Source organism: Penicillium canescens, assembly GCF_028828765.1.
Source record: "Penicillium canescens strain IBT 15451 chromosome Unknown utg000004l_segment0_segment0, whole genome shotgun sequence".
NCBI classification, from domain to species: domain Eukaryota; kingdom Fungi; phylum Ascomycota; class Eurotiomycetes; order Eurotiales; family Aspergillaceae; genus Penicillium; species Penicillium canescens.
In genome coordinates this window covers 4762210-4775348 of record NW_026703966.1, presented here as the reverse complement: position 1 = coordinate 4775348, position 13139 = coordinate 4762210, and the positions used below count along the sequence as shown (strand labels likewise).

At 49.0% G+C, this 13139-nt stretch overlaps 4 protein-coding genes across 4 annotated transcripts; 2 read left to right on the top strand and 2 right to left on the bottom strand.

Moving 5' to 3' along the window:
• Positions 1–406: 406 nt before the first annotated feature.
• pup1 (proteasome core particle subunit beta 2) lies at positions 407–1269 on the top strand (the record flags this gene model as incomplete). The annotated part of the gene is made up of 3 exons (XM_058515917.1): positions 407–532; positions 605–652; positions 718–1269. 3 exons carry the CDS (start codon positions 407–409, stop codon positions 1267–1269), a joined length of 726 nt encoding a protein of 241 aa, XP_058373095.1.
• Positions 1270–1680: 411 nt separating this feature from the next.
• On the bottom strand, positions 1681–4040 carry N7446_007170 (uncharacterized protein; the record flags this gene model as incomplete). Its single annotated transcript, XM_058515916.1, has 2 exons — positions 1681–3620; positions 3680–4040. The coding sequence occupies 2 exons, from the start codon at positions 4038–4040 to the stop codon at positions 1681–1683; spliced, it is 2301 nt and encodes a 766-aa protein (XP_058373094.1).
• Positions 4041–4411: 371 nt separating this feature from the next.
• N7446_007169 (class I SAM-dependent methyltransferase) lies at positions 4412–5570 on the bottom strand (the record flags this gene model as incomplete). Its single annotated transcript, XM_058515915.1, has 4 exons — positions 4412–5115; positions 5176–5337; positions 5394–5473; positions 5548–5570. The coding sequence occupies 4 exons, from the start codon at positions 5568–5570 to the stop codon at positions 4412–4414; spliced, it is 969 nt and encodes a 322-aa protein (XP_058373093.1).
• Positions 5571–10088: 4518 nt separating this feature from the next.
• N7446_007168 (uncharacterized protein) lies at positions 10089–13105 on the top strand (the record flags this gene model as incomplete). The annotated part of the gene is made up of 4 exons (XM_058515914.1): positions 10089–10640; positions 10693–10896; positions 10951–11308; positions 11361–13105. 4 exons carry the CDS (start codon positions 10089–10091, stop codon positions 13103–13105), a joined length of 2859 nt encoding a protein of 952 aa, XP_058373092.1.
• Between the last annotated feature and the right edge of the window lie 34 nt (positions 13106–13139).

The following is a 13139-nucleotide window of genomic DNA, read 5'->3' as shown; positions in this document are numbered from 1 at the left end:
GTGGAGTGATTGGGGACTCCGGTTGAAGAGGTGAAGGGTGCGCGTGAAAATCTTGAGGTCGCGACTTCTCGCAACCGAGAAGAAAAGCAAATGGAACCAAGTAACCCCTCAGAGATGAAAAGTGGTAAGAAACAGAGAAGCCAAAAGTCCATCTGAAGCCGAAAATAATGTCCGGCAAAAACACCTTTGTTCTGCCTGACGGTTCAGGCCATTAGGCTGCGAGAGCTTCGTCACTCCAAACAGCTCACTTCCTCTTCCTCCCATCTCCAGCTTGCTCCCCTCCATTCTTCATTCTCCCATTCACGACCTCCGCCGTATCTAATTTCTGCTCTCTTATTCACCTTTGCTTTTCCGCCCTCTACACAGATATCCCGTTCCGCTGGTCGCGCACCCAGCGTAGTTCACGATGCCGGGCTTCGACTTCTCCAACTACAACCGCAATGCGGCGCTTCACGCCAGGGGCGTTCCCCTCCCCAAGGCTACAAGCACTGGTACAACAATTGTGGGATGTGTCTATGATAAGGGTGTTGTGGTACAGTACCCCATGATCTGAGGGCTTTGGGAAGCTCTTTGGTCCAGGAGCTGACATTCACCGTGATTGCAGATTGCAGCAGACACCCGAGCTACCAGTGGTCCCATTGTAGCAGACAAGGTGGGTAACAGACAGCTTACTCTGATCATCCACTCGGTCACCCTCTGACATACGTCTTCTGATAGAACTGTGAGAAACTACACTACATCGCGCCCAAGATCTGGTGTGCCGGCGCCGGTACCGCGGCCGACACCGAATTCACCACCGCCCTCATCAGCTCCAATGTCGAACTGCACTCTCTATCAACAGGCCGCGATCCCCGCGTTATCACCTGCATGACGATGCTGAAGCAGCACCTGTTCCGGTACCAGGGCCACATCGGAGCGTACCTGGTGGTTGCGGGCGTTGACCCGACCGGCACGGGTCTGTACACTGTGCACGCACACGGTTCGACAGACAAGCTGCCGTACGTGACGATGGGATCCGGATCGCTGGCGGCGATGTCGGTGTTCGAGTCGATGTGGCAACCCAACCTGGACCGCCAGGGCGCTATCGACATCTGTGCCGAGGCGATCAAGGCTGGTATCTTCAACGATCTGGGATCTGGTAGCAATGTCGACGTGTGTGTTATCGAGCAGGACAAGCCTACGCAGTTGCTCCGTAACTACATGAAGCCCAACGAGCGTGGAGAGAAGGAGCGCAACTACCGCTTCCTCGTGGTACGACTGCTTGGTTGAACCAGAAGGTTATCAGCAAGGAGGATATGAAGAAATATGTCACCATCGAGACTTTGTCTGGTGTTGATAACCTTGCCACCGGGGAGAGCATGGAGGTTGATAGTTAGATCTTTTTCTCGATACATAGGCCAATGGCCTTGAATTGATTTAATGCACGCACGGTTGTTTTCTTCTGTCTCATTATGTTTCCGTACAATTGTACTGATCTAACGTTGTGGACGTGCAGCTTATGCTACAGGCTTAGAATATACGGCCAGAAATGAAAAGTTTCAAAAGCTTGACACATGTAAATGCCTTGTAGAATTTAAGCTCTCATCAAGCCCGCAGGCAAGCTGAGTATGGGTATCTATAATTTATAGTACAGAATCTCACGCGGTTGGAACCCCCAGCACATACATGCACGGATTGCAATCAACAATCATAGTCGTCATCAAACGTCATCGACTCCCTGATGGCACCGAAGGAACTGAGCTGCTTAGCAACCTCAGGACCCTCGAACTTGCGAATGATCCACAAGATATACTCGTACCGGGTAGCTGAAACGTAACCACCATCACGACGATACCGAGTCACACCAGCATGATACAATGCCCGGCAGAGCATTGGATCGACGGGGCCACTGTGTCTGCGAAGGAAATTGTAGAGCCAGTGAACCATGTGATAAGCCTGACACGGGGACAGGGTTTCGCAGCAGGAGAAAGCGATTGCCAGTTTGTTGATCAGGTCAACTGCAGCATGGGGTTCGGGGTACTCGGTTTGAGGCGGGTGGTAGCGGACGAGGACTTTTTCGTCGGGGTGAGGAATGGGCATCCAAGCTTTGTTGAGGCAGAGCTTGAATGCGGTGTTATTGTTTATTATTCTCAGGACAGACCAGATGCTCTGTGAGTTTCCTGTTCTCGCAAGATGCAAGAATTCATCCACCGTAGCTGGGTTGGTCAGATTCATGCGCTGGAACATGTCCTCGAATGTGCCGTGGAAAAGTCGTTGGACTCCCTTGTATATGGACGGGTTTGTCCATATTTCAGCTAGGGAAAGCTGGGCGGTTTCTAACCGCCAGAGAGTGTCGCGAGTGGTTTTGGCGATGGCATTTTTGCCCTTCGTGTTGAGAGCTAGCGGCAGAAGGCTATTGCATGGGAGGTCGAGAGCATGGATTTCCCGCATCAAGTCTGTGAACAAGGATCCGTTCTTGGATTGGGCCACGAGTTCAAAGAGATTGAGCAATGAGGAAATCGGTCGATCTGTTGTTCGAGCCACTTTGCTGTACATTGGTCCCATAGATCGGCTGATATTGCGTAGAAGCCAGAGGCGCAGGACAATCTGGCGTTGGGTTGAAAGGTTCAAAGGAGCCTGGTCCTGTGATGCTTGAACTGATGGAAGAGGGAAATCGAACCAGACCTGTGACTCTGCGACAGTCCAGACAGCTGTAATCCTCGAAAGGCAATCCTTCCATCGTTGAATCATACGGTTTCTGGAGAGTCTGTTTGCTGAAGAGGATAACAATGACTCGGTCACACGGATGATACAGTCCGCAGCACAGTTCACATCCAGTTGGGTAAAAATCTTGTCAGGATAGGGCAGGTTAGTCTCCAACTCGGCCTCGCCCATAGCTTCCAACCAAGTTTGAACCAGAAGAGAGGGCCATTGGCTGCGAGAGCCTGCATCATGGGTTTCGATAATGACTTCTTCAGCAAATTCAAAGCTGCGAATACTGAGGAGCTCTCCAAGCCAAACATCGACAATATTTCTGTCCAGATCGTGATATCCGAGGATATTACAAGACCCGATAGCTTTCCACATGGCCTGGTAGTGCTTCAGCAGCTTCTTCTGGTTCCCCGATGCCAACGTCCGTTTCCGTGCTATCACAATATTTGGCAGAGCAGTGATAATCTTGCAAATCTCGTCAGTCGAGATCAAACCCAGTTCCAGCGCACGGTTGATCGCATCCAGGACGGCGGTACGTTTTGCGACCTTTTCTTGCCCCCGGACAAAGATCTCGACTGCCGCAACATAATTCCCAGAGCCCCGGGTGTTCAAAAACGGATCATCGAGAAATGCAATTGCTTCCGTAAGATTCCGGTCCGAACGCGCGAGTAACCGTTCGAATATCTGTCGACTGTATCGTGGTTCCCGTTGAAGGTCGATCCTCAATCGACGAGTGAAATCCCGAGCATCATCAATTCCCCAATCACTGCCACTTAAAAACTCCTCCAGTAGCTGCTCATTCCTTTTGTAGTCTGTTTTGATGGGCTCCGACGAAGCATTGGAAACACGGAAATCGCTGGGCTCAGGTACAGGATTCTGATCAGAGAAAGGGAACGGAGTAACAGGACCTAAAGAATGATCGGCCAACCCTATTGAAACAATTAGCTCAATGAAAGTACCCAATCAACAGCCAATTGCAAAAACATACCTTGAGTTTCCAACTGAGCCCTCTGCCACGGATGGTCCGTCCACTTCATATGCTCCCGTCCATATCGACCAAACAAACACGAGATATCCTCAGCGGAGTTTCCCCCGAGTCCAGCAAGAGCAGTATTCCTTCTCTTCGCAAGGCGTCTTCGCGCCTCCAGGGGTCCGGGGACACAGCTCCCATGGCGCCGCTGGCCGTTAGCGAAACGACGGAACGTGGCTGCGAGTAGGTCATCGCTGATCCACAGGTGGTCGAGCGTCGGGGTTGCAGGTGGTTTTAACGCATGCCGGTAGGCATGTCTACCGAAAGGCATGAGCTCTGCTGTGGTATGGGCGAGCCAATTGCGTTGGGCTTGTCGCATGCACTCTGGATCAACTTTCAAAGTGGATGGCAGCTTTTTCTTGGCAGATGACTAATCCACACGGCAACCAGCCACTGCGGGTTTTTGAGTAGGGTCTTGTTCATGTGTTTATGTCTACAATTTTCAGCTGTATGGTACCCTTTTAAGCGAAACACTGTGGATCGAGGGCAGATGATTTGGATATCTTCGGATTTATACGATCTCGATCAAATATGGAGAAGAATAAAAAAGAAGGTGAAGCATGAATAAAAACGCCAACGCGACACATGCAGAAGCTTGCCCACCAGTGGTATCACATGCTAATCATCTCAAAGAAGATATAATAGAACGATGTGGGTAAACGAAAACATTCACAAGGGGAGAAAGGGAGTTCAAGAGGCTTCGCCTTCACCAGCAAAAGGCTTCCTCCCTGTGACAACATAGTAATCCATGTAGGCATGGACATTGCGGTCTTGGATACTCTTCCTCACATCAACCAGGAAGACCTCAATCTCCGGTTTCGACCAGCCAAGAGCAAGAAACGGTTTGTATGACCACCCCGATAAAGCCTCCAGCCAATTTCTCTCACTCCACGCACCGAGCATCTTTAACTTTTCATTCTGGGGCCAGGTATTTAACGGTATCTTGGAGATCCGCTGTTCAACATCCACAAACCCAATCTCTTTCATCCACCGATCGATTCGGTGTGCAATGCGGAATTGCCGTGCTGGATCAGCGTCCCGGCCTGAGCGCATGTTGAGATCTACCCAGTCGTGCAATGCAAACGCGCTGAATCCACCATCAGGGTTCTCGGGGGGCATGGTGTTGTCGTCACATTGTGGCTTCGGGTCCAGCTCGTGGCATTCTAACGAGGCACCTGGCTTGAGGTGTTTGAATGCCTGCCGTAAGATACGCTTGAAGGACGGCAAGGAACCTGTCATATGGCCGATGTGGATAAAGTCAAACTGGTCTGCATCCCAGAGCCACTCTTCTTCTGTGGCATCGTCGATGAGGAAATGCACGTTTGGTGGGACCTCTGTAGGCTGCACGGGTGAGAGATCTGTCCCCGTGATCTCGGCATTTGGAAACAAGGCCGCTGCAGGAAAGTTTGAGATGTGAGACAAGAAGCTTGGGAGTTGGGGGCGGGAACTCATACCCATCTCGATTGGCCATATCCCTGAACCGGTGCCGATATCGAGGATTTTTTGGGGGTTTTCAAGTGGGACGTGGAACAGTTTTCCATCCATGACCATCTTGAACATGTGATGCTGCATGTCTAGACGATCCAGTTCTTGTTCATCGTTGGGATAGACATAGGCTGGAGGACATTGGGTTAGATATGTTTTCAGAGTACGCCCGGAACTGCGAACATACCTCCCTCGTGGTACTTGTGATACCGTCGTCCATTCTCGACAGGATAGTCCGTCACACTGTCAGTTAGTGACTGTGTGTCACTGTCATATTGTTAGCGAGCTTGGTCCAGAGTGTGACAAAGTCATGGAAAGTGAAAGTGTCCAGGAAGAATTACCATTCTGCGCGAGGTACCTGCATGATCTCACGTTAGCATCCAGATAGAGCTTGAAAGTCAATTCAAACGCAGGAGATCAATAGCAAAGTGTGGACATGGGCTGCATGGGGTATAAGACAATCTTACAGGAGGTCTTGCACCCATGATCTCTGATCCAGCCTAAGCGGGATGAGCAATGTAGACCAGCCCTAACGAGGGTGGGAAGATGGGAGCAGTGAGCACCAAATGGGGATATTATTCACGTCCCAGGCAAGAGGAACCAGCAACCTTTTTATCGGAGATTCCAGCAATGGTCATGCTCTGGGGAAAGGCTAGGATAAAAGAATAATTTCACCCATTCCAGGAAAAAGCCTCAGACCGATGCAAAACCCGGCATGACTGAAATGAGCCCGACAGGTTGGGTTAAGTTATAAACTGGCAGGGCGGGAGGACGATCCGGACAACTATAAATCACCGTAGATCAGAAAGCAAGTGGGGGAGTATGTATCGGACGTCAGAGGGGGCGCTTCGGGCGTGATAGGAATTAATACGGTAATCGGTCTGTTTCCCACTTTTACTCAAAGTTTGTAGGAAATGATTGGAGAGATGGTAGGGTGTGATCATTTTTCCAAGTTTTAACACATACAGTAGAGGCGAAATACACATACGTGCCAACAGTCAAACCACTAAAAGCACTAAAATACCGGATTACTTGACTCCCTACCCAATTCCTCGGATCCAACCTGCTCAAATCGAACACCTACAATCCTGATCGTCTTTTGATCGACCAATAGTTGCCCTTTCCATCCTACTGGGAATTTGCAACCGGCCCACGGGCCGCTTCCCTTGTGCTGGGACTGAGGATTATATTCTTTTCTCTATACTTAATGGGACACTCTTTTGATTTCAAAGCCACACTTAAACATTTTCTTTTTTAATATGCTAGTAAAAGACACTTGGCAACAAAGGCAACAGAGTTCGGCTAAACTCGCAAAGCCCCTTGGCCCCGCAGACGTGGAGCTGTCAGGATGCCCCTATGTTACGAATATTAATTCCCTTCACTCGGATCGGCATTCATTTCACGTCCTTTATCCTGTTTCAATCTTTTCCAAATCATCACTGTTTTGGCAGACCTTCGGAACATTAACGTCAAAGCAACCGGGCTTATAACCTTTGTTTGATACTTTGCAAGGGTCGGCCGTAATAGTTACTCTCCTATATCGGGCCCTAGCGGTGGGAAGTGAGGTGATCTGTCAGAAATAGCGTCTCCAAGGAGGAAGCCTAGGCTTTCCCCAAGCATGTAGACACAGTAGCTAATGCGCCAGTGGCAGTTCTGGGCTCCTCCAATTTGGGGTAAAGGTACTGGGGAGGAATATTCCGTCCAATCTCATCCCTGAGAGGAGGAGCACATGCGATCTGGAACATGCAGCACGGAATATGCGAAAGAGGTTCCGGAGGCCCGGGTCTCCTTATTCAACGATATTTTTATATTATATATATGTTCAGTTCAACGCAATTAATATTCAGGACTTCTTAACTAAATGTGCAATCGCTTTCCGCATTGTAAATACCGAACTGGCCAATCCCACACTCGGCCGTCCTGGAGGCAAAATTGAACCTGTCGATACAGGGGAACCTTACATAAAAACAAATATAACTTACATGTATCTCTTCTCATCTTGTATTCGGATTACTCCGAACCCAGGGACCAAGGGAAAAAAATCGTAGATATTATAGATGTTGCATGAAAAATGCACTGAGCAACCTTGCATACAGACATCCCATACATACCCCTGCAGCCCGTCCCAAAAACCAGCCGACCTCCCATGGAGCTGGGATTTCAAGGGGAGCCGCCGGGGCTTTATTGGGAATTCGACGAGTCACAACAGTTCACCCGGACCCGACGACTAGGATCGGGAGGTCCCAACATGTCGGTAACGCCCGGCTCCAGAGCCGAATTCTGGGACTACATACTTGCAACCTGGGTTAACGTATTTTTGTTTCGCAGTCGCATGCCTAGGTACGTAGGTGCGATTTCTCGGTTGGTAGCTCCCCTCTAAGTGCAACGTATTGAGACATGCACATACACGGCTCGATGAACACCGAAGCATGCACCGTCCCTTTGTTGCGGAGGGCCACGGTGGTGGGGGTTCTTCTTTGGGATCCTTGCTTAGGCTCTAATTAGGCTCCGACATCATTCCGAGTCTTTTGAGCGGTTCAAAATTGGAATGGGCCTGCCACTGACTCGGGGTCGACTCCGAATGCGACCCACGACTCACGTTAGACAAAATGGTTAAAGTCCTGAACTGATATTGGGCTACTCTTGGTTTGAGCCACAAGAGGCTGAAATTAGAATGAAGCAACATGTCCATGCAGGAGTGAGCGGGGTTGGTATCCCGGATAATTCAGCCAGTCCCTGTAGACTGGAATCGGGGAAGAGCCAGCGCATATTGGCAGGTAGGCTAAGCATAAGTACAGGGAAAATCACCCTAAAGATGCACCTTGCTGGTAACGTATAGCATGTTGCACCTAGGTGCAATTTTGACAACTCACCGAACTGTCAGATTGTGCAGCCTAAGGAGACCATCGTCGCATCAAGTAAGACATGCAGCTCTCATCTCCTCGTAATCCGTCGGGACTTTCGGTAAACTACGTGTCTTGCATATAGAATGATGCAGACAGACAGTTTACTGCTTGGGATTTTGACAAATACTGTGTTCCCCACAGACGTCAGTAACTACCATTGGCTGGGGATCTATAGACCCATCCGCAATGTCGACTGCTTGGCAGTCTGGTATCAAGTTCAAGGCTGTACTAGGATGAAATACGAGAATACGGAGAATAAAAAGGAGAAAAAGTCTCACGGGAATATCCCTCAACCCAATAGGCTTAATGGACCATTCACCCTGTTGAAATGAGTGCGGGGTGAACTACAGGATCATCAAGTTTCAAATATTCACCGGCTAAGTGACCAGCACGTTTCCACCTAACCACTTGGGGTAAAAGGCAAAGATGACCCATAGTTGTCGCTTAACCAAAGTGAAAAAGTAAACTAAAGATTTGTAATTGCGAGCTGCAAAAGGGGAATTTAACGGGACTGTGGAGGGCGGGAGGGCTGCCCAATCGGGTCTAAACGAGAGAACAAGCGACACACAATTTTCGTCAGACACAAGCGAAGAGTAGATCATGCTGTCTAGAGTGTCCTAGGTTGGTCTGGAGAGCGAACATCATATCCCTCACCGGCCAATGATATTCGCTTGTGGCCCTTTAGTACACCCCTTTGAGAGCACTCATAAGCGGGAGTGGCTTCACAGTGACCTGGAACACATGAATGGCGGCTTTTGGAGAGATTTGTCATTTCTCGAAGTTAAAAGTAAATCTATATCCACCTCAACTCTTCCTCGTATTTCTCCGTGGAGACTTCACATAAACTATGGCATCATGAAACAAATCAGTCCAAAGGGCGAGGACGGGATTTTGTGGACTCGGGAAATAGCTTCAGTCAAAACGAATACTCTCCACCGAGGCATATAGCTTTTTATTGGCTTGCAATTATATACTATAAAGCTCCTAAAACATGCGGCGCAAAAGATAAGAGCTGAAATGTGCAGTGATGCTACCTTACTGGGTGACAGACATCAGTCGGATTTTTCAATGTCCCCTTGCAGAATTCATGTATGTGGACAAAGATTTGCTTGAAGTCAATCAAGGCTATCTCGACCTTGCAGTAGGCACATTCTGTGAGTATGTATCATATCTCATAAATGAGCTATGTGTGATATGTATCTCTTTGCTCATTTTGTGAAGAAGTCTACTCAACTCAAATATATGTGAGGAGCTGGATGTTCAATTAAAATAAGAACTAGGTTAGAATCGGTGTACGTAGGGAGGGCTGATATACTTGTAGTTTTTGATGGTTAATTTCTACTTTATTGGATGAGTTGATATGGTTGTCGAGCTCGGATAGGATTTAATCTTCAACCAGATACACAGATCATCTTATCTGGTTTCCCAAGAAGTAATTTGCCTCAAAACATCAATAATTATTCGGAGAAGTAGATGAGGGCAGTTACGGGACAAGAGATATATTTATTTGTAGTTCGGTGGGATATTTCAACTATATCTAAAAGATCAGCAGCAAGCAGCTATGTACCTAACCTATCTCATAAGTAATTTTAGGAAAGACCACAAAGAGAATCCAATGAGCCCAAAATCCAGTCAGCTAAAGTATGGGACACTTCTGAAAACACACTTCCCAAACGGGTTATATTGCACACATGTCGGCACGGATAAACCAATATCCGATATGACGCATCTCCTCATCCAAGGACATGATAGAGAGAATCAAGAAAGAGTCAAGGTTGACATGTGCTCTTATGCTGACGGTATGCTGAAGCAATAGCAATCTCATGGCCGATGCTATTCAGTGACTAGCTTGGTTGAATATACCCGGAGGGCGGGGTATTCACTACTTTTGCGCTGATGCGACACGTATAGCCTCGTCAGATCAAAAGATCCTGGAAGTTCCCCCATGATCTTCCAACCAAAGGACAAGATCCGAAATGTCGCGTCAAAACCCAGATAGTTCCCCAAGAAGCCGGGCACCTCGCGGTCGGCAGCCTACTCGCAAGCGGCAAGGCGATGAGGATGTTCCGGATGTTTACCAAGAAATGTTGGACGAGGCTGAAGCCCGGGATCCTGGGCAATTTAACTCCGAAAGACCGATCAAAAGGCGAAAGGTTGGGGATATGAAAGCCCTCCCCGTCGAAACCGAGCAGAAACGTCCAGAAACGAGCAAAGATAATGCTCAACCAGTCCAAACCGTCTACGACTCATCATCAGAAGAGGAATCAGATATTGAGTGGGAAGATGTCGAGTTCCAGCAACCATCCGACTCATTGCTCAGAGGACCTGCTGCATCTCGAGCCGACGACGAAATGCTCGAGATTACCTTGGAACAAGAACCCGATAAGCGAAAAAAAGCTATTATAAAAAGAAAGCCTCTGTCTGGAGCGGAGAAGAAAGTGCGACTGGATGTGCACAAGGTCCATGTCCTTTGCCTCCTTGGCCACGTTCATATACGCAATTTGTGGTGTAACGACCAGGAAGTACAGGTATGATATATATGCCCGAGTGTTTGTACAGCTGAAATCTAATAAACCATAGGACTTCTTGAAGAAGATGCTACCGAAAAAGGTCATTGGTCTCTTGCACCCCGATGAAGATAAACCCAGCTACAACAGATCCACCACTATCATGGATGGTCTCAATCAAGCTGGAGATGCGTTCGCTCGCAGATTCAGAGTCACCAAGCCGGGAATGAAACGGGCTCACTGGTCAGAGGATGAAAGCCAGTTGAGGCAGAAGATGGTACCTTTCAGTATTCTTTCTTCTACTTTTGAGTATTTGCTGATGATTATCTAGGAGTCGATTGTGTCGGACGCAGAGGTCTTTCTATCCAAGGGAGATTTCAGAACGCAAGCCAAGACGTTGCAAGGCTCTCGCGACTTTGGAGCCCAGCTATTTTGCGCTTTATTGCGGGGCGTGGCTATCGAGACTAGGCTTGTCTGCTCATTGCAACCATTGCCGTTCTCTGGAACCGTCAAGGATATGACGCCATCCAAACCGAAACCTCAATACATTGTGATATCTTCAGACGATCCTGGTTCCTCGACAGATGAACGGCCGAAGACCGAAAAGTCGCCTACAGCTTCAAGGTCTCGGCGGATTGGACAGCCTAAGTTCGCTCCTTCGCGCCCTCCCCAACCACCCATGCGCCTAGGTATGTGCCTTGCAGGCTGTCATTGCATAATATATGAAGCTAACATGCATAGGAACTCATCCGCAATCCCGAGAGTCATCATACCCGGTATTTTGGGTGGAAGCTTTCAACGAAGCTGCTCAAAAATGGATCTCAATCGACCCTGTAGTAACAAAATCACTCGCAAAACCCTCTAAGTTTGAACCGCCTGCGAGTGATCCATTTAATCTAATGAATTACGTGGTGGCCTTCGAAGACGACACATCTGCAAGAGATGTCACTCGTCGCTATGCAAAGGCATTTAATGCAAAGACGCGAAAGCTGCGAGTGGAGTCTACACGCCATGGAGAGAAATGGTGGAATAAGGCGCTGCTAAATTATGAGAAACCCTTCCTTGAGGATCGAGATGAAGCCGAGATCAGTGAACTCACTTCTAAATCAGCAGCGGAACCAATGCCACGCAATATCCAAGACTTCAAAGATCATCCCATCTATGCTCTGGAACGCCACGTCCGTCGAAATGAGGTGATCCACCCGAAAAGAGTCATTGGACATGTTGGCTTGGGAAAGACCGCAGCGAGAACCGAGACAACCGAACCCGTCTACCGCCGATCCGACTTGCATGTCGTACGAAGCGCTGATAAATGGTACCGCCTGGGACGGGATGTCAAAGTTGGAGAGCAACCTCTCAAGCGTGTCCCTGCAAGCCGCAACAAAGTCGCAAGCTTCAGTGATGACGAAGACGAAAATGAACCTGAAGAGACGACATTATATGCCGAGTTTCAAACGGAAGTCTACAAACCACCACCGGTGGTTGATGGAAGAATTCCCAAAAATGTTTACGGAAACCTTGATGTCTATGTACCCAGTATGGTTCCGCCTGGGGGTGTTCACATCAACCGACCCGAGGCAATTCGAGCTGCCCGAATCCTCGGCATTGACTATGCAGATGCAGTCACTGGGTTTGACTTCAGGGGTCGCCGTGGAACTGCTGTAGTAAAGGGCATTGTCATTGCAACCGAATACCAGGAGGCACTTGAAGAGGTTCTGGCAGGCCTTGAAGACCAGAGACAACTTGCTGTGCTCGAAGCAAGAACCGCGGAAGCTCTTCGGTTCTGGCGACTCTTCTTGGTGAAGCTCAGAATTGCAGAAAGAGTGAAGGGCTATGCAGCCGAGGGCGAAGAACAAGTTGATGAAGATGATACCGCAGAGGAAGGCGGAGGGGGTTTCTTTCCAGAGTCAGACCAACCCGCGAATAGCCCGCCTCCAAGAGCTCGAGAAACCCACTTGCTTTCTGATGGTTATACAGAGCACGAAAATGGTTCATACGCGGTGGGCGAAGAAGATTTCGGAGGAGGATTTATGCCTGAAGAGCCCACCGACAATGATTCAATCTCGGTAACAGCCCCAGCTCCAGAGCCTGCGCCTGCCCCAGAGCCCTTGGCTACGCGCTCGACATTGAATCCTCAAGGTATCGCCAATAGGAAAATATCAAATGCACCTCGCTACTCGCTGGTGGTCGTCCCCAATCATGGTTCAGGCGCAGTATCCCACGAACGGCGAGAATCCCCAGATCCAAGCGCCTCCAAAACCCTCGAGGGGTCCTCCGAGTACGCCCCTATTGCAGTGGATTCACCCACCAACGCTGGGTCCAAATCAGCAAGCGTGGTCACTATTTCTCGGCCACCATCTCCAGTTCAGGAGCAATCAGCGCGGAATTATGATTCTGAGAGTGAGTTAGAGAAGGGTTCTCTGCTGTCTGAGGATCCTGACGACGAGGATGCAATTCCTGACTGGCTCATGTCTGACGAAGATTAGCCTCTGTAAATCTACCACGTCTATGAAATCTACA